General features: G+C 25.6%; 4 protein-coding genes across 6 annotated transcripts; 2 read left to right on the top strand and 2 right to left on the bottom strand.

The window, feature by feature from the left end:
• Positions 1 to 1,264: 1,264 nt before the first annotated feature.
• Bm8490 (Uncharacterized protein) lies at positions 1,265 to 3,300 on the top strand (the record flags this gene model as incomplete). Of its 2 annotated transcripts, XM_001897065.2 has the most annotated exons (5): positions 1,265 to 1,450; positions 1,928 to 2,053; positions 2,255 to 2,374; positions 2,837 to 2,976; positions 3,222 to 3,300. In XM_001897065.2, 5 exons carry the CDS (start codon positions 1,265 to 1,267, stop codon positions 3,298 to 3,300), a joined length of 651 nt encoding a protein of 216 aa, XP_001897100.2. The 2 variants fall into 2 exon arrangements, with proteins under 2 accessions (XP_001897100.2, XP_042930273.1); XM_043074339.1 differs by lacking the exon at positions 1,265 to 1,450 and having other exon boundaries at positions 1,988 to 2,053.
• Positions 3,301 to 6,055: 2,755 nt separating this feature from the next.
• Positions 6,056 to 6,259, top strand: Bm164 (Uncharacterized protein; the record flags this gene model as incomplete). The annotated part of the gene is made up of 1 exon (XM_001897066.1): positions 6,056 to 6,259. One exon carries the CDS (start codon positions 6,056 to 6,058, stop codon positions 6,257 to 6,259), a length of 204 nt encoding a protein of 67 aa, XP_001897101.1.
• A 2,216-nt stretch (positions 6,260 to 8,475) lies between these two features.
• On the bottom strand, positions 8,476 to 11,219 carry Bm1968 (Uncharacterized protein; the record flags this gene model as incomplete). Its single annotated transcript, XM_043074338.1, has 6 exons — positions 8,476 to 8,629; positions 9,085 to 9,202; positions 9,504 to 9,591; positions 9,757 to 9,941; positions 10,387 to 10,542; positions 11,102 to 11,219. 6 exons carry the CDS (start codon positions 11,217 to 11,219, stop codon positions 8,476 to 8,478), a joined length of 819 nt encoding a protein of 272 aa, XP_042930272.1.
• A 3,615-nt stretch (positions 11,220 to 14,834) lies between these two features.
• Positions 14,835 to 19,118, bottom strand: Bma-slc-17.7 (the record flags this gene model as incomplete). Of its 2 annotated transcripts, XM_043074336.1 has the most annotated exons (12): positions 14,835 to 14,953; positions 15,116 to 15,203; positions 15,588 to 15,699; positions 15,965 to 16,094; positions 16,249 to 16,378; positions 16,902 to 17,045; positions 17,180 to 17,322; positions 17,535 to 17,622; positions 17,793 to 18,037; positions 18,218 to 18,305; positions 18,503 to 18,591; positions 18,917 to 19,118. In XM_043074336.1, 12 exons carry the CDS (start codon positions 19,116 to 19,118, stop codon positions 14,835 to 14,837), a joined length of 1,578 nt encoding a protein of 525 aa, XP_042930270.1. The 2 variants fall into 2 exon arrangements, with proteins under 2 accessions (XP_042930270.1, XP_042930271.1); XM_043074337.1 differs by lacking the exons at positions 17,793 to 18,037; positions 18,218 to 18,305; positions 18,503 to 18,591; positions 18,917 to 19,118 and having other exon boundaries at positions 17,535 to 17,604.
• Positions 19,119 to 21,254: the final 2,136 nt, after the last annotated feature.

Here is a 21,254-nt window from a genome sequence, read left to right as displayed (position 1 = left end):
AATGGATATTAATATCTTATCATGCACACCAACGTTCATTTTATCACGAACAAGTAATCATTTGTCTTTCTTATCACAGTTGATAATAATTATTGTTTACCTCAAGATAAATAATCTAGTATAATTTGATTTTAGAAGTATTACACTAAAGATTGAAAATTTTTTAATCTTATTTCTTAATTCTACGTTAAAAGTGATAAGAAATATAAGGATAGTTTAAAATGAATGAATGAAATTGATCATTTTATTAGTTATAAAACTATTATCACATGCAATTAGTTTGAAATAATTTTCAAAATTATATCACAGTTAGATTGAATTAAATTATTTTCTTCCTGCGTTTTACCTGGATTAGATTTAAATCAAGTTCAAAATATAAAGATCTTTTTTTTTGTACAATCAATTTGACCCTAAAACTATCTGATCAGTTTCCATAAAAAATAAGTATTGCAATTTCTCCTAGATGTTATGATAAATTTTTGAAACATTTAATTTCTCAGATTAAATTTTTGTTCTAAATGATGCTGGAATCTAGTAAAAAAAGAAAACAATATCATTGCTAGTATTTTTTTTTCTAAATCAATCCATATTTTATTTTATTATTACATTTAATATTATGTATTTGTTTATGACAATGTCACAATTCTAATTGTTTATTAGAAATATGAATTATAGTTTGTATGATCTCTTTTGTTTTTAAAACAAATGAAATTTAGTGTAAATAATTCTTTGGCTTATAAATGATTTATTTGACAATAATATTTATGGGAAATTACGTAAGATTTTTCGTTGATTTCTATCAAATGGTTAAAAAAATTAAACGTTTAATTTAAATTATATGTGAATACTGAAAAGTTTACATTAAAATTTAATGTTTATTTTAATCAGAATTGAATAATCATAACTATGAAGTATTATGTGATGAGTTATTCAATTTAGTTGTGCATGAAAATCTCAAAAATTATTTCCATATGATCAATAATGCTTAATAAAGTATTATTTCATCTTCAAAAATTCCCCATTTGTTATTTCTTCATTCTCTTCTGCATTTCCTTACACAAACCTTTCTTCTCATTTTCCTTTTTTTTATTCTTATTCCTATTTTTCTTTCTCCCACTTTCCTACCCTCTCTCTCTCTTTCATTTCTTTCTTTACTTATTGCTTTTTTTCTAATGTATGTGTAAAAAAAAAATACGGCCACTATGTCAAAAAGATATTGAAATGACATTGCAGAAATTCGTCGTCTATGCTGTTGTGATTTAAAATGATATTTCTCAGCACTATTTGTTTCTATCCAATCCTAATGATAACAATTATTCTCATCGATACTAACAATGGTCTTTCTGTACCAGCTGGACTTCGTCCAGCTAAAAAAGTTGGTGATCCGAAGGAGCAAATTGTACCAGGAAAACAACAACAACAACAAGAGCAAGAACAACAACAACAATATGTTATATCTTACTAATTCATTAGAATGGTATAATTAACGTAGCGTGTTTCCATCCCAATCCCATCACCGTTATGTTGAATACGGTAAATATGTCGTATACAGACATCCATTAAAAAGCATTTCATGATCATCAAACTATTCCAACTAATTTCGTTCATTTCATTTAGCATACTTTTATGGCTTATTATCGTTGAAGTAATAAAATAAAATCTATTTTTTTTAATCTTAATTATTATTAATTATTGAACATAATAGTTCATGATTAATTATCCTTTGATAATAACGAATTTTGTTTATCTAAGTTCTAGGTTAAAATCATGCATTACTAAATTATATTGCTCATTTTATCTCGATTTCATTTTATCTGATCATTTGGAATAGTTATTGATTTAGTAATAATTTATTAATTATAAATTTTAATTTGTTTATTAGTTTATTCTGTATTCTTTATTGATTCATTGATTGATTAATTTATAGGATGACAAATTAAACATACCAACACCAAAATTACCACCAAATCTAACTATAAGATCACGAATGATGGCTGCATTAAGTGCATTATCACCCGATGAAGATAGCAAAGAAAATTCTTCTAAGATTGAAGTAACTTTTTAAAAACTTTAAAATATTGTTTGAGTTCAAGAAAATTTATGAAATCAAAGCTTTTCAGGCATATGTAATTCTTGATATAGATCGTTTCGCTAAAATTATATTATCTTATGAAATGATTAAACGAAAAGAAGGAATAGTTGATCTTTGATAATAATAATAATAATAATAACAAACTGTAATTAATAAATTTAGACGGATACTTCTTCCAAGCCACCAATAATATTTCCAAAAGGTCATAAGAAAGTTCCTGGAAAGGCAACTTCATTAGGATCTTCGAAAGGAAATGTTCGAGTTATTGTAGCACCACCAGCGGTAGGTTATTTAATCATTTCTTCAAATTCTCATTTAAGCTATAAAATTATTCTAATAGAAATTAAAAAATTAGTGAAATTAGCAGAAAAAGAAATAACTTTAAGACTGATATTGTTTATTATTCCTGCTGTTATTTCTACGGCAATAATAATGTTTATTATTGTTTATCATTGATTATTATCATCAATTACCGTTAATTGTCATCGATACTATTATCATTAGCATGAAATTTATGTTTTATTTTGGAATTAAAGAAAAAATTTGGTTTGGATCTTCTTTCTTTTTCATCCTATCCATTTGGAAATCATTATAAAATATCTCATTTTGTAAATTAAAATTTGCCATAGAAAATTATTTCTTATTTAGCTTGAAATATATAATTTAGATTAAAATCATTAATGTAAAATTTCTTCTATATTCTAATTAAGATTTTTGCATTTCGATTTCTTTTTCGATTTTTAGACTCTGGGAAAGAACAATTATGGTTTGAACACAGTTTTACAAACAAATTTGGTTGATTCACGAGGACGTATTATGAAAAATGTCAGTTCGGTACCAATCAAAGTGCCATCATCTGCAGAAATGAAAAATGCTAAAACAAGGTTTATTATATAATTATATTAATTAACACTTTTTTTTTTCTCTCTTTCAGATATTTTAGCAAAATAAATGCTAAAATTTTCAATTTCTTTTTTTTTAATTATTTTTATTTGAACTAATTTTGAATAGAAACTTTTTGTAAATACAAGTTAAAAATAAGTAAGTAGATAATCATAGTATGATATATCACAGATTAAATGATTTCTCTTTCTTTTTTTTTGATTATAATAAAAGTATTTAATTTTAGACATACTGCACGACAAGTTGAAAGTGATGCAGATAAAGTAGTACCAATAAAATTTGGTTCAACATCAAGGCGACGTTAAATCAGATATTACTAGTTCAACAATTTTTATCATAACGTATCTTATCTTGCTGTAATTTTACTATCATGTTGATCTTATCACAAAAAAGGAACCAGTTTTATTTTTACAATTAATTAATATTACCATGAAATAATTTCCAATTATTTTTTTCTTGAAAATGTCATATCATTCATTATAAGCCCACTTATTATATTGATTTTATTTGGTGCATGGGTTATTTTATTTTTTTCTTTAAAAAAAAAGGAAAAAAGTTAATTATTTGTTGCATCTCAAATTTGTTTTTTTCCGAAAGAATTGAAGACTTTTTTTTGTTGTTATCAGTTTTTTTTTTTTTTTAATTAGTTTAATGAATTGTTTATTTTTTATTACATCTGCAAGGTTGATTTTTTTCTGGCCATTCAAGATATATGGTCTAAAATATCATAGCAAAATGATATGATATGAAATAATGCTATTTCTCATGCTTAATAATTAATTTTCAATTAATTCACTATCCAAACAGAAAATTTTGACGCTAATATAGCGAACGGAAATCACTACTAAAATTTAAGATTCAGCAACTAATAATTAAAAAAAAAGGTTTCAAATAATACATGGAATTAAGAATTAAAGGTGTTAAAAATAATTGTTGAAATTCAAAAGTGAAAAATTTAAATTCATCCGTAAAATCAATGAACTACATTCAACAGTCAATATTTCACAAATAAAATTTACTTGCAATCAGTGTAAATTAGTAATGATAGTGTTTCTTTTGAATAATTGATAAACTTTATTTTTGATAGAATAATTTTTACAATATGCAATTTTATTAGCTAAAATTTTGATAAATATTAAGCAAGCGTAAGCTTATTAAAAGCTTCCAAATCAAAAAAAAAAAAAAAAAAAAAACAAACAAAATCTTAAAAGCGTGTTAATTTAGAGTTACCGATCAACATATTAAAAAATTACCAGGTCTATGAAGTGAGATGAAAAGAAAGCAAGAAGGAGACAGAGAGAAAAGGAGAGAGAGGGAGAAAAAAAAATGCAGTTGTTTTGAATGTTTTTTTAATTGATTTATGATAACTTAGTCTGAAATATGAAGTTTTGTCAATGATAAAAAAGATAAATTGGACAAATATCAAAACTTTGATGATTTTTAGATTTACTAATCAATTACTGGTACCTGTTGTACAGGTGAAAAGATTTCAGAATGCATTTGGTAGTTAGTGACAAATATTTCTCTTTTTTTCTTTAATTTGTAGAAATGATTCTTACATTTTAAAATGGCAACGATTTACTTTCGCCAAAAGTTAGCAAAATCGTGAGATTTGTTTGCATATAACTGACCATATGCTATATATTTGAATATAATTAATTATTGAGCTGGAAAAAGAAGTTAAGGAAAAACGGAATTAAAGGCATTAATTATTTTGTAAGAAATATGAATGTTTAATGTCAAGTCTGTTGTATTAAAAAAATAAATAAACGGAAATGAATAAAATCATGTTTTGTTTTTTCTGACTGAAAGTTTATAAGTCATAAAAATTTATAATGTATAAATAGGGTTTACGATTTTTATACTAAGATTTTGCATTTTTTTTTTTTTAAATTCACTTTAAAATATTTTCTATTTCTTCTTTTAGCAATATATATGTTCATGTGATCAGTATCAGTTGGGAAATTGCTGGAATTACGACGCAATTAAATTTAATTTCATAAACATTGCTATGGTAATTTTTCAACTCTGCTGAAAAAAAATTTTTCCTTCCTCTTCTTTCTATTTCTTTTTCCACAGGTTTAACATGAAATATTTAAATAATACGAAATTTTCAGCGGAAATTGTTGCTTTTGTTACAAATTTATATCTGAAAGAAAACATAAGAGAAAGCGAAAGAAAAAGAAAGAGAGAGAAGAGAGGAAATTTTTTGATAAATTGATTAATTGCCCATGTTGTCATTTTGCTAAGATAAAGCTGATATCACCGCCAGTAGCAGCAACGATAAGAAAAATTTTTTAAATGACACTGAAAAAATTAAAATTTCAAAGGATAGTTACCATATCAACAATTTACTGCTCCTTTTTTGTTGCTCATTTTTTCATTTCAATTATAATTTATTAGAAATTACTAATTTTTTAAAACTTTCATTCCAGTTATTTATCTAAAATGTTTGTCCGAATGCCACATATTTTTGCCATCACTAACATGAAAAGTACAAGTATGAAGACATATCGTAATTAAGAATAAAATTCGAAAAGTGGGAAAAAAATTCTTGAGCTTTTCTTACATTTTTCCTTTCATTTTGAAGATTGTAGCAAAGAAATGAATGGTATTTAATTTTAATTTCAAATAAATGATAATATTTTCAAAATTATCACACTACCCTATGTATTACAATTTATTTACATAAACGTTTTCGGTTTTCCTAAACTAAAAAAAAGGGTCCAGGATTTATTTTCAACATTTATTTACCATTAATTAAAATAGATCGAAATTTCGTTTCTTTCTTTATTTTAATTCACATTAATGGGGTTTAAATTTATTTAGAAGAAATATGCAAAGAGACAAATAAATAAATGCAATAAAAATTGGTAAGCAGAACTAGCGTTGTGGGATGAATCAAAATTTGAGTTAAAGTCTCATGAGACTCTTTGAAAGGCGTTGGTTGATATGTACAGGAGGACAGTGGTCATAGAAGTTGGAAACCGCTAACGCCAACCACCTGCCAAATCAACTAGTCCTGAAAATAGAAGGCGCTTGAGCGGGAAACTTATACTCATGGCTTGTGTTTTTTTTTTTGAAAAAAAAAATTGGGAAATCTGGCCGCAACGAGTAAGAGGGTCTCAATGGTTAGCGTTGAAGACTTTGGGCGTAGGCCCGGTTGAAGCTTCCATTGGTGCAGATCTTGGTGGTAGTAGCAAATATTCAAGTGAGATCCTTGAAGACTGTAGTGGAGAAGGGTTCCACGTGAACAGCAGTTGAATGTGGGTCAGTCGATCCTAAGATATTGGCTAGTGCCGTTTGTTAAATAAAATAGAGGAATGGAGGTGTAATGTATCTGATAAATCAAAAGAGAGAGAGGTTAATATTCTCGTTGTACCTGGATACGGAGATAAATGGTCACTGTGAGGATTTAGCACGGAACGCAAATGAATTCGGAAACATCCGGTTTAGCTGGAGATAGGAAGTTGCATCCGTAAAGCGCCAAGGTTCCTGTGGTGTCTAATGAAAACGAAAAATGGAATAATTCATCCGTTTGTCAAAAACGTATGAAAGAATAAAAACAATTTCCCTTTCAATTTAAGTTACAAAAAAAAAAAAAATTATTTGAGTGGTCTAATCAATAAACTTTCCGGATTTTTGTTTTGAAAATATATACATATATATGGACAACCTAGAAAATAGTTCAGTATCGATAATATTTCCTCTTCTTTAAATTGAAATTGCATAAAGTCTTGAAAATTTTAGTTTAATTCTCATATCAAGCAATCAATTTTTTTGTGTAGATTCAAATTAAACTCAAAAAGAAAATTGAACAATTACAGCGGAAGATTATGATAGTCAGCGCACATTTAAATTCATACTTGTTATTGAAATAACATCAGTGTCACATGAAGTAAAATAATATTTAATAATAATAGCAATAACGGTAATGACAACTATAATAATAGCAATTAATAGATAATAATAATAATAATAAATAGTACTAATAATGAAAATGATAATGGTAATAATAATTATAGCAGTGAGATGAATGATTTTACTTCACTTACATCAAAAAAAAAACTTTTACAGTAATTGAGCTTCGTTTTTAATTCAAATTCCTTCATATGAAAACTTACCTATCTTAAATTAAAATTCAAATTGCATTATTTTTTAACTTAAATAATTCTATGTGTCAAACTAAAATTTATTGTAGAGATCACAATTATACTATTTCAAATGATTTACTTCAATAAGGTTAATTTTATTAATCATTGTTCTCATAACAAAACGGTTCTACTATTTTAGATTTTTCATGGGTAAAATGTTATTGTAACATTAGCTAATGGCAAGAAATATTATTCGTACAGGTGTGACATTATCACTGTAAATAGAAATAACAATGGATAGATTTTTTTTTTTTTTGAAGAAAAATACTTCTTGATTTAATAAATATATACAGTTTAAGTTTAAAAATTTTTTGTTTCAAACCATTTCATTAAAGACTTCATTTACCATTGAAATCTCACTAAGTTAGGAGATTTAATTTCAACTTTCATTTAATGCCAGCACTCATCAATTTTACGCTAGGATAGCATTTAGAGTTGACAGATAAAGATAAAAGATAAAAATGATAAATGATCCAGTTAAACTATTAAGCTATTTAATAAGTCGTATTTCAATTAACATAGTCTTATCCTGATTTTTTTTTTTTTTTTTAAATTAGTCTGGGATGTCATAAAGAATTCTCGGGCTTAATCGAGGAAAAACTGAATTTTTGAAATTTCATCTTGAAATATTAATCTGTGAAACTTGAAATTACTAGAAGATATGACAAAATATCTGGGAAAAATACATACAAAATCATATGCAGCTAGTCAATAAATTTCATGCAAATGAAAAATGATTGAAATTGAAAATGCAAATATTTGAAATTTTTTTATAATAGCAAAATTATCTACCTGAGAAGGACAAATGCAATAAACATAAATTAAAAACGACAAATAAGATTTTTAAATTTCTATCCATTCATTTCGATGAAAATTGAATTGGTAGAAAGATTAAGAATAATTTCGAAAATGTAATTTGTATGATTACATTAAAAAAATTAAAGGATAGATTAAAGGTACCTAATAAAGAGGTACATGATATATTGAAAAGTTCCACAACCAATTACAAAATTTAAAATTTAAAAAAAAATAATTTTACATAAATTAATTACAATTAATTACACCATTGCTTATATAGGTTAATTACACACAATTTTACATATTTTAATAAAATAATTATTGTTGTCGTTATTATTATTAAGCAAAGAATATTGTTTATAAAGTCTATCAGATTTTTTCGATTTTTCATTTTTGTTCAAATTATTATTCAAACTACGAATTCATAATAGAATCTGAAATAGATGATGCAATAAATTTTCAATCTATCGCTTTTTTTAAAAATAATGTTATTATTACTGTTATTTCTATCTCAATAATTAATTATTATTATACGGCAGCACAACTTTCATAACACTTATGATTAGTAATAAAATGATTGTGATGTCCATCTTCTTTTCCATTTGAACAACTGTATTTTACAATCATCGGATGGCATTGTTCACGCTCCAGGCAGCGCTTTTGTTCGAAATAGATCATACAACTATAATTTTATAACAATACAATAATTATAAAAAATCATTTTTTTAATTTAATAAAAATTTATAAGAATGATATAATTCATGTACGACTTATGTAAATTAATGAAATGATTTTTAATAATTGGACAGATTATTAATTACCAAAAATTTACCTGTCTTAGTTTCAATTATATAACTTAGATAACTTAGTTTTTGCTGTTTAATTTTTGAGATAAGAATGAGTGAAATTTTCATATTTAAACAAATGATATTTTAGCATATGACACGATGGAAATTTATCTCAATGATGATATCTTGAAAATAAAATGACACAGCAAAATGATGAAGTTGTGAAAAAAAAAAGTTATTGTTTTATTCTCAAATGTACCTTTTAAACACCTTTCAAGTGCACCTCCAATGGACCTCGTTTAATAAGCAAAGAATGATTAACATTTTTATCATATCATTTAAAATTTACCTATAAACAACATTTAATTGCCATAAATGCATGATGGACAAAATAAGGAATAAGATGACAGATGTGATAACGAATATCACGATAAATGTATCACTAAGTCGTATTTTCATATAATATCCTGCAAAAATTTTAATTTTTATTAATTCAATTTTTAGCATCACATATTTGATATTTTTGAAAAGATATAAAATTATGCTTTAAAAAAATATATGTTAAAGTTATTAAAATTTAATGCAATAAATGATAGCATATATTTGATATGGTTATATAAATGACATTTCATAATTTATTTTGAACAAAATCATTTTAAAAAATTATTATTTATCAACAATATATATTATAATAATATTATGATTGATAGGAAAAAGAAATACTTCAGAAAATTTTTTGATAAAATTTCTAATCTGATTAATTCTTACCAACAATTTGCCTAAAAGTACCATAATTGGCAGCTGTAAATGTAATTATTACAATTACAATCACAATACAAAGTATTATATGAGCACTCTGAAATTAATGATATTATATCAGAAATGAAATCAGTTATTAAAGCAAATTTCTTCTTACTTAATTCATGTTTTTCTTTTTTAATAATAAAACTATCCCATAAAATTTTTATAAAATTTAATACATTGAAGGAAAAGAAAAAGAAAAATTATAATTAAAACAAACCGATATAATCAAAAATGGATATAAATATTTATGTTTTTCCGTGTATAATGCATAAATACTTAATGAAGCAACTATAAATGGTATCACAGACCAAATTATAGCTGATTTCATCGCAAATGTAAAAATGATAACTGATAAGGCCACATAAGTTAATAGAAATAACTTGGTACCAGTATGAAAAAACACTTTACAATTTCAAAAATTAAATTCAAATAGAAGAGAAAATGCTATATATTGCGCTAATTAAACTCATGTACAATTATCAAAAATTGAAAAAAAAAAAAAAAAAAAAACAAAAATAATAAGAGGTTAATAGTAAAGTTTGTATTTACCAGATTAAATATTTAGTTAAATCTAGATATGAATAAAGTGAAGAACAAGAATCTCATAAAAGTAAAATTTGTTTTCTAAACTTTGATTTTAAAATGCATGATTATTTTTACTAGTATTTTGAATAAGAGCGGAAATGTTCAAAAATATAGCATTTACCTGCAAATAATTAATCAATTAAAATATCTTAAGAGTTAGAAGTATTAATTTACAGAAAATAATTAAATCAAAGCAATGATTCTAAATTTTCAAAGCACGAAAAAGAATAGAACAGCATCTAGTGATAGAAAAGGAAAATACCTACCACAGTATGCATAAGATTGCAACAGCAACGAATTTGCGACAATTGCGCCGATGCATTGATGAATTTAACTTTATGTTTCATGCAATTATTGTCTTCTTGAATAACATCTTCTACTCGTTCATATCCAATTGTACTTTCTCGTTGCGGATTAACTGATAAAACAAGTCAATATAATAATAAGATTTGAAATAAGAGATTTATTTATCAAAAAATTTATCAAAATTTGTCTAGCAAAAATTCTTTTTTCTATCAAAAAAAGAGTTTATTAACTAAAAAATCAGCAAATAAAACAATTATACTCAATTTTCGTAAGATTTTAAAATAAAAAAAAGAAATAAAAATTCAAATAAAGTTGCTCTACTACACAAGATTTAAAAGCTTTGCTGTCCAAAATATCAATTCAAATTTCATTATAAGAATTAGTAGCACTCATTTTATAAATCGATTTGCTTCGAAAAATTGTTTTATTCGTTTATTTCTATTTAGGTAAAATTTTCAAATAAACATTTTTATTTTGACTAATTTAATTATTAAAATGTTAAAATAAAAAAAAAATTTTGTTTTCGAAAAAAACTTACTTTTCTTGCAATTTTTTTTTTCAAATTATTTGTCACATTTACTGCTTACTATTCAATTCAATTTTATCATTTATAAATGGAAAGTTATATATTATGGGATAGAAATGAATGTATATGCAAACATTTAACTTACCAATAAAGTTAACCTTTGAAATTTTCTTAGGTTTACATTGTTGTGATGATGCTATATTGGTATATGGTAAAGGTGAATATTCAGCTAATGCTCGAGCACGCTCCAAATAATTTACCATTTTTTTTGCCGCAATATTTATTAATTACAATTAGCCGAACATATTTCCTTGCTTTTTTTTTTTATTTTTTATTATTTCTTTTTTTTTTTTTTTGTTGTGGTGGAAGGACACCTAAAATTATTACACAAATTAAAAATTATTATATAAATTATTGTAATTTTAAAAAACAACAGAAACAATCATTGTTTCAAAATTTTCAAAAAATAAATAAATAACATTGTTTATAATTTTTAAAAGATAAATAAATAAGCATTTATCAAAAAAAAAAAAAAAAAAAAAAAGAAAGAAATTTAATAAATTGAATGATTGTATTGCTATTTGTTTCAATTTTTTCATTCGGTAACATATATTTTGTTATACTACTTGTTTCAATTCTTTCATCCGATAATATATATTTATTGAATTATAGAATAATTCACTAATTTGAAATTCATTTCAAACTAAACAAATAAAGCGATGAAGGAAAGGAAAGAAAGAATGAATTGTAATTTATCATTCTGCTGTTAGAGCTCTTTTTTCTTCGTTTTTTGTTATAATACTTTTATTTTTCAAAAAAAAAAAACCTTATTATTTTGAGGAATACGAGAATGTTTGAAAACAGGAAAAGCTTAGCTTAAAAAGAAAAAGCTGCTTTGATGTGGATCGATTGAGCCAATGACTATCTGTCAAAGTTTTTTTCAGAAAAGTAGTTTCAAAAAAAAAAAAAAAAAAAGAAAAAAAGAAAGAAAAAAAAATGAAAAAGGAAGAGAAGAAAAAAGAAGAAATAATTTTGACGTTAAAAAAGTGAGGAAAAAAGCAAATAATAAGCATCATATTACTAATAAATTTAACAAATTTTATGATGTAGTCTAGATTAGACTGGATAGATCAATTGAATCTAGATAAATTGAAATCACTTTAAATTTCGTCACTTTACCATAAAATTTTCTGATCACTTCATCACCACAATAGAAATAATGAAAATTGAAACGGAAATAAATAGTAACAAATAAATTCAACAAAAGTTAATTTAGTAAATTGTTCACAAGCGAATTGAATTTTTTGGGAAGTTCAAAACAAAAAAAAAAAATTATTTGGGATTAAAAAGTATGCCAAATACAAACATACACATTTATTTGCCAACCACATATACACATCCATATATGTATATATTTTTATACATACATACATTATACATACACACATACAGACACATGCATACACACATATGCATACATGCACACGCATACACATATTTGAAATCAAGTGTGTTCATCCGTTTTATTTCACTTTTTTTCCTGTTAAAGCAGGAGCAAATTTCCCAAAGGAATGACATATTTGACTTCGCCACAATTCCCGGTATCTTCTGTCAACGAATAATTTTAAAATTATATTTTTTCTTGTCATACACCAAAAATTTGTTGCATTGTTTACACATTGTGAAATTTAAAACGTTACTTTTTTTTTTGCTTTTTTGGTTATTTTAGGAAAGAACTTAGAGTTTTGATTTATATTAAAATCTATTAAGTTATAAAATATTGTATATTTCAAAAAATTATGAATTTAATAAATTTATTTGCTATAAAAGAAACCAATTGATAATGTACTTTGATTTTTTTTTTTTTGGAAACAAATTTTCAATTTAGTGAAAGAAACTTTAGGAAATTGTTTTTGTAAGTTCAAACAAGAAGGTTTGAAAATTTTTTGCATGAATACAAAGTATAATCATCGATGTAATCTTTCGTCATTCATTTTACTTATGCTATAAAAAGTTGAAATTAATTCTAATTTATTTGCTATAAAAGAAACCAATTGATAATGTACACTTTACTTTAACTCAGCGTTTCAATAATCATGGTAATTTTCAGTAATAGATAAATTTTTAATTGTTCGAAAATTTCGGATTTATGCTTCCCATTGTTAAATTTACTAAATTGTTAACGAATCTATACTAAATTTCCAAATTCTCCAAAGCATTTTCTAATAAGAATTTGTTCTACAGAGATATTACTTATTTAAAAAAAATTGAAAAAAAAAAAAAACTGATTTGTTGTTACACATCATCTGATGCATATAAATAAAAGCTTTTTTTGTGAAATTTTGAAAAGGCAGAAAAAAAAATTTTTTACTAATAGATCATCAAATGATAAATAGTACAAGACTATAGCAATGACATATTTAATAATATCTCCTCAAGTCTAAAATTAACAAAGTGATAAAATAGAGCCAGGTTCAACATGCTTTTTCATCTATCAGTACTCATTTAAATACTGAAATTAAACAATTAACTAGATCCAAGGTAATCATTGGTTCAAGAATATTTACCAAATTAACCATTTTCTTTTTTTTGAAAAGGCTACGCAATTCCTCGATATCCTAAACTATATGATTTCAGACGATAAATTTTAATACACTCCAGTTCAAATATACCTCATTGCAAAAACTGCAATAATTGATATATATGTATGGCTGTGTCACCAAACGAAGATCACTTTGTTGATACGTGTAACATTAAAAAAAATAAAAAACCCATCCGTTAGAATTTGATAAACTTTTGGGAAACTCATTTTTCCTTCACGAAATCATTAGAATAAGTGAAGAAGTGATAACTGATTGATGGAAGTTGAGCACATATAACACATAAAGTAAAATTTCGTAGTTTAATTTCATTCAACTTCTAAAGCACTGATTTTATGATGAGCAGTGAGAAATTGCCGTCATTGAATTAGGTCTTTCCTGTCGATCATTTGATAACTTGTATCCCAATTTTTGCTAAATTTTACCAATTTACTGAGTTTTGCCAGAATTCAAAAACCTATAATTTATGATAACAATTAACTAAAATGGTTAAACCGTCTAAGTATTTGTTGTCAAAATTATCAGAAATAATTCGTTGTAGATGTAGTATAAAAGAAGAAATTTCAAACAGCTTTTTCAATTATCAACCAGAAAACGAGATTCGTTTTTTTTATTTTTATCATTACTTACCAGATTTTATTTTGCCCATTTGTAGCAAATGTTAAATTGCTCTGGAATGGTTCATAATTAGTTTAAGCTATTTAAATTGTCATATAATTATAAGGAATAATTGTTCTCATTTGATCATCCAATAACTTTTGATAACAGACTCATTTCTTTCATAACCATCTGATTCACAATGCATTTCTCAGTCAAAAAAAAAAAAAAAAAAAAAAAAAAAAAAGAAAAAACGTCATTGATATTGCCAGTTCCCTCTACGATTCATTTCGAATTTAAAAGAAAAAATATTCAAATTTACTCTCTTTGTTTAACACCATTCTCCTAAACAAAATCTAACATGTAATAATTAATAACAATAATGCTAGTAAAACAAAGACCGTGAAGCAAAAAAAAAAAGAGCATTAAATATGATGTAACTGCATTTTTCTATGAATACATTCTAATATAAAACAAATAGCAGTATGCAAACCGTATTTCGTTTTGTACCAATCTAATAAAACAAGAAATATTTGTCAAAAAATTTCGCAAATTTCAAATCCTATAAATGTATCTGAAGCTCTGTAAAGATTAATTCAGTTAATTTTAAGGTGTGCCAATAATAATAATAATACTTGATCCTATCCACCACCGCTTCATCCAAACTCTCTCTTGCCTCCTTTAAACACCTTTTTCTAACTCTAGTTTTGGTGTCTTGTCCATTTCTTTCTCACTCAATGGCTTAACATAATTTAGAACTGAGATACCAGATACATCTTGCGCCCATTCCTGTTCGTTTACTGAAAAAGATTTCGTAGCACTAGAAAATTATGTATCATAAAGTTCAAATTTGAAAGTATTTCACTAAAATTGAACAGAATGAAGTGAAATTATGAAAAAAAAAAAAATTACAAATAGATATAAGAAATGAAATTGAAAAAAAAAAAAAAAAAATCGCTTGCCTGTACCAAATAACTGGAAAATTGCGCCAGTCAATATTAGTATGCATATCATAATTATGAAAACAGTCTTCCATTCTGACATAACACTCTAAAATTATGAGTAAAATGTTTAAAAGTAAACAAGTAACCCTTCTGTTCTATAGAAGCTTCAATTCTTATAACGCTGTTTAATACCCTATCCGATATTATGGGCGAAAACAAAAACTTTTTAGTGCTCTAGAAAGTATTAATATTCACCTACATCTAACAAACTGATTTGTTTGACTTATATGAATTTCCGTTTTCGTTAGGACAGCTCCTATTCTTAGCGACTTAGTTGCTACTGCAAGCATACATGAGAACTTTCCGTTGTCCTGAAATGTATACTACAGGAAGTTGAAATGTGAAAGAATCTTAAACCTAACTTAATGCTTTCTACAGGAATACACTAAGGTTGAGTTGCCTAAAAAAATATATTATAATGTAGTAAAACCTTTATGGTGATCATTCCAATGATATAAGGTGAGGTGATGGAACCAACTGTTCCCCAAAGCCTACAGAATGAAGCCACTGATGATGTATACTTTGGAGCAATACATACAATACTGCAAATATTTACTTCATTTGTTGAGATTATACCAATTACATTAAAATATTAGCTATGAAATATTGACTATAAAAAATTACTTTACTTTAAGTTTGTTTATTTTTAAATCTGATTTTTTTAAAAATCTTGCTGAACTGTCATAACAAATTTTCCTTTTTCAATAAAATCCTAATAGTATTGTTTTCATGAAAATTTTCGAAATGTCTCCGAAAAATTCTTCTATTTCATGATGGTTGAAATTTTTAGAATAGTACAAAAAAAACCTGGTATTGTATCCTAGAACAAAACCAGATAAAATACCCATTGCAAAACACATGAAAAATACAGCCTTTTTTCGATGACTGTAGTCAAAAAATATTAGTGCAGTAAAGCAGCATGCACCACCAAGTGATGCTGTAAAAAAAAGCTATAAAATCATATGAATCTAAGAAAACTTTATAAATTTCAGTTAAATGAAATCAAATCAAAATCGAAAATTAACCTCAAATAATCTTCATACATACCATTATATAATTGAAAAAAAAAAAAAAAAAAAAACAAAACTTGCCGCATGAATTGCATATCTTTGTAACTTGATTTGGTGAAAAACCAATTTCCTTCGCTTTGTCTGCAAGACCAGCAAATGCTAATTTACTTAGTAACTGACAAATGAAAGGCAGTGCCGAAAGTACACCGTTCTGAAATATGTACAAATAAAATTAAGAGGTTAAACCAACACTGTCTAATCATTTAATGTAATATGACCTAAGTAGCATCAAGACATGATGAACAACACATCGGATGCTAAGCAATCTGAAATGTATTCAGGATGTTTACTGTTAAATCATTCCCTTAAATCTACCTGAAAAACAGGCGTATTTAATACCGATTGATACTAGCATATGATAATGTTACAAAGTTTCTAAATCTCTGAACTACTGTTACTTTTAAATGAGATATTATGCTTTGATAAATTCTGTGACAATATAACACATTTCATAGTAAATGTTACAATTATATAAATAAATAATAAAGAAGAGAAGACAGACAGAGTTTCATTTGTCAAAAGTTTAAATTTACGTAAGCTGATTTCAGTCGAAATTAGCACCATTTCATAGCTATTTTAACATTTGATTTAATTTGAAATAAAACGCTGTAAATAATGTAAAAGAAAAAGTTGAAGTAATCATCAATTCTAATATAATAACAGATGTTACTTACAGAAGTGAGACCCATACTAAGTATAGTTCGATAATAGAGAGGTAAGTATGTCACGGTACCAACAACTACAAATGAATGACAAAATGAACTTAATGCTGTAGACCAGACTGCAGTTGACGATAATATTTTTTGCCATGGGACATTCTGAAATATTCTGCTAAATATTAACATGAAAAATTCTGAATTTATAAAAGTTATAAAGTGCAAATAAATATTACATCTCCCACTAATTTTATAATTAAATTTCTGTTACATTTTATTAAACTATAAACACTGACCAGAGGAATTACGCGCTTCTGACCGCGTCCATATGCGGAACCAGTGATGTAAGTCAATTCAGCATCTGTGATATGCTTTACACGAGTTGGTACATCTTTTACAACCAGAGACCAACCAAAACATAAACCAATACCTAATAAGCCTAAAAACTATAATATATGATAAAATTTGATTCGCATGAAAATGAATGTTTTTCTCGAAATTATCAATCATGAATTTTGGGCAAATGAATATCCGTATAGCAAATAAAATACTTAGCGTATAAATCTCAGGAAGAGTCTTTTAAGTCTCAAGTTTTGTCATGAAATATATGAATAACGATAGTTAGAAAAAAAAAACACTTAAGCAGCTCACTGTAGAGATAAAATGAAGCTGGCCAGCCACCAAAAAGTGACATCTGACAAAGTTCGGCTGTGATGAACATTGCAAAAATTATAGATAACTGAAAGAAATTTTGCATTCTAAAAAATTTGAGAATAAAAATTTCATAATATGTAAATTCATATGATCGATTGACTTTTAAAAATATAGCAAATGACTAGAAAATTAAAAAAAAAAAAAAAACTTATTTTTTAAATTATAAACACATTCCAAGAGTAATGAAAAAGATACCTGATTGCCAGTAGTTGCTAGAGCAACCGCTGTACTTTTTTCCGATAACGGAAACCAATGAGCAATAAGTACATTCATGCATGGCGTCAATATACCTTGACCAAAACCCATCAGAAACCGTATGATAATTACGCCGATAACACCAACATTACGTGAAATATATGGAGTTGTTATTGAACCAATAACATTAATAATCGCTCCACCTTGTACAGTATAAGTTGGACCTATCCAATCACACAGATAGCCTAAAATGTGTTAAAATAAATTTTTACAGTTTGATCAAGAGAGCTGCAAGATCATTCAATAAAACATTCCATTATGATGAGTGTGCTTCCTACTTCATCAGCTACAGATTCTTTCAGTTCGTTTTTTTTTTTTTTTTTTTTTCATTTTTCATCATAAAAAATTTTTAAATCAATACTTACTTCCTGGAAACACAACAAGTAAACTACCAACGTAAAATGCAGCAAAAACCCATGCTTGTTCTTGACCTGTCCACAGTAAATCACCATTCTGAAATGAACATTATCAAGGAACTCTGCAAAAACTAATAACGTGCTATCTCTTCCCTCAAAAAACGAAAAACAATAAATAAACATTCCATCCTTCTTCTAACTGATGCTGCAATTCAGAACATTCTTCAGTAAACAGAATGAATATGAATGAACACCAATCAAATTTATATCACCTATTAAAGGCAACAAACTTACATAATTTCGATTATATTCAAATACTTTGACAGATGAATTTGATAAAATGGTATAATTATATTTCAGTAGCGGTTCCTCCAATTTTTGAGCTAAAAAAAAAAGAAAAATTCTACAATTTTAACAATCCTTATGTGACTTATAAACATTGTTAGTTTCACTCAGTTTTTAACAATGAATAACTGTTAATAACAAATTCCTTTATAAATTATCATCAGTAGCATAACGATAAAATAAGTATTGTTACAAGTGATATTAGTAGCATTCAATTGGAATTAACAATAATAGCTAATATGAGCTAATCTATAAAGCAACAAATTAAATAATATAACAAAGTAATAATTTCAATAATATGCTAGTAAAATAGCATTTGTTAAATTTAACTAATATTTTTACATTAAGTATAATAAAATTTACCAACAAATGATTGTTTAAACTGCATAACAGCAGTTAAATTCACCATACATATCATTGCCATATTCATATTTGTGCGCATCAAACCTTCGATACAAAGTGCAATTGCAAGAATAATAATAATACGAAGTCGGACACTCTGTAGTGACCACAGCGGAAATGAATTTGTATTGTTCATGCCTATTACACACTTTCCATTGCCCATCAATATCCATTAAATCTGTTAGCATTAAAAATGATTGCATAATACATTCCTTTTTAACACTTCAAAATTTTAACACATCTATATTTAGATCGATCAAATAACGATCAAATAACGCGTCTATATTTACAATTAAAAAAAGGCCAGGCCTGAAATTGATTTTCGATTAACATCAATGAATATAACATTCTTGATGTTATTCTTTAATAGAATAATTGAAATAATGCCATTACCCTCATATTCCCATTAAATTATAATCAACAAAATTATCGCTACTCTAAACATGAATAGCAAAGTGGATTTCATGCATTTTGTACTACTGATACACCATGAAAATATCATAAGTTTTCTTCTTGAAACTGCATTATACTGGAAGTTCTAATAGTTAGTTTCACATTTGTCTTTCTTCCATTTGGAAGATTAATTAACTGGTTTAAATTGATGGTAGCAGAAGATACGCACAAATGTCAATTGTTAAATTATATCATTAGTTGAACTATTTATGTGATAAAATTTTAAAGACCTGTTTGATATTTCTTAAAAAATAAAACTTTTCACATTATGATATATATTCTTGTTAAATGATAAACATACATTAGATTGAATTTTTAATGCATATTAGTTGCTAAATTCTAGATTAAATAAAATAGTGGACATTCAATAAAATAAATTTCATACACACCTGTTGCTAAGCAATTAAAGCTTTATGCAAAAATGTAGTGAGAAATTAATCAGTTGCCTACATAGATTTTACGATCAATTTTTAATTAAGATATAATGATACGAAAACAAAACCTGTAAATACACTACAGCACAATTTTCTTTTTCTTTCTTTTTTTTTTTCCTTTTTCTTTCCCTTTCTATCAAACTGATTCTTCAGCATTTCTCTTTAAACTGCCCACATTTTTCATTCTTTTTTTTTTCATTTTTTAAAAATTCAATTTGCTCTAATGCTTATCCAATCTTTGTCATTTTTTTTCAAAAATTTTATTTCATTTAAATTAATTCTTAGCTTCAAAACTTGCTCATAATTAAAACTTAATTCACACTCAAAAAATTTATTAAATTTAATAAATGCTATTCGAAAAACAAAAAAAAAAAAAAAAAAAAAAAAAAAAAGAAACAGAAAAACAATCTCTTACAGTAGAGCGATAAATCAGAAGTATCGATTCAAATAAGCTTACGATGAGATTAACAGAATCTAAAGTATTCCTAACAGCTCTGGATTTTCCTTTTTTTTTTTAATCCTTTAAACTTTATTACACTCAACGAAAACCAAAGGGAAAAATCTTTTGCTTGTATATTATCAAGCTGTAAGAATATATGAAACAGTTTATATTATTGTTTATATTATTATTATATATAGTTTATCTTATTACTGCAAAATATAATCATGTATTATTAATAATAAATATTTCATATCACTAATATCATTTATAAATATTTACCTAATACATGCATACGATTAGTTATTGAAATGTCATATCATATGATTTGATTAAACAAAAACAACGGAAAAAAGTGTATTAAGAGTTAAATTAGCTAATTAAAGAAAAAAAATGCATTACATGGCGTAACGTAACGAGCGAGAGAGAGAAAGAGAAGGAAAGAGAGAAAAAAAGAGGAGAAACAGGAAGAGTTAGAGGGATACAATCATTTTACCGAGATTGAAACCTCTCTCTTTCTATGTGAAGATGTGACAATGTTTTCTTTCAGTAACTGAAAGTAACAATACAGTGTTGAAGTGGAACTGTCATCGTATCGCTAATGTTTATTTCATTATCTTTCATCAATTCAACTATATATAAATTACTTGTACATATACTAATACATTTTGTTTGTCCATTCATTTTATATATAGTTGAATGTATGTGTATTATATTACATACTTATTTTTATAGTATACTTATATACACATAAAATTGGTAATGAGTTAATAATAATTAAAATAATAATAATAATAAATAATGCATAAATAATTAATTAAATAAACCGAAATGAAATAAAATGAAATGAAAAATTAAACAAGAAATAAAAACAAAACATAAATAAGTAGATAAATAAATAAATAAAAGTGGACAATAGACAAATTACAGTGCAGTTGTTCGTTTTATATTTATTAGTTCCACAATGCATCTT

The sequence above is a fragment of the Brugia malayi genome (genome assembly GCF_000002995.4).
Source record: "Brugia malayi strain FR3 genome assembly, contig: Bm_v4_ChrX_scaffold_001, whole genome shotgun sequence".
In the NCBI taxonomy this organism is placed as follows: Eukaryota; Metazoa; Nematoda; class Chromadorea; order Rhabditida; family Onchocercidae; genus Brugia; species Brugia malayi.
This window is presented reverse-complemented; position numbering and strand designations above follow the sequence as displayed.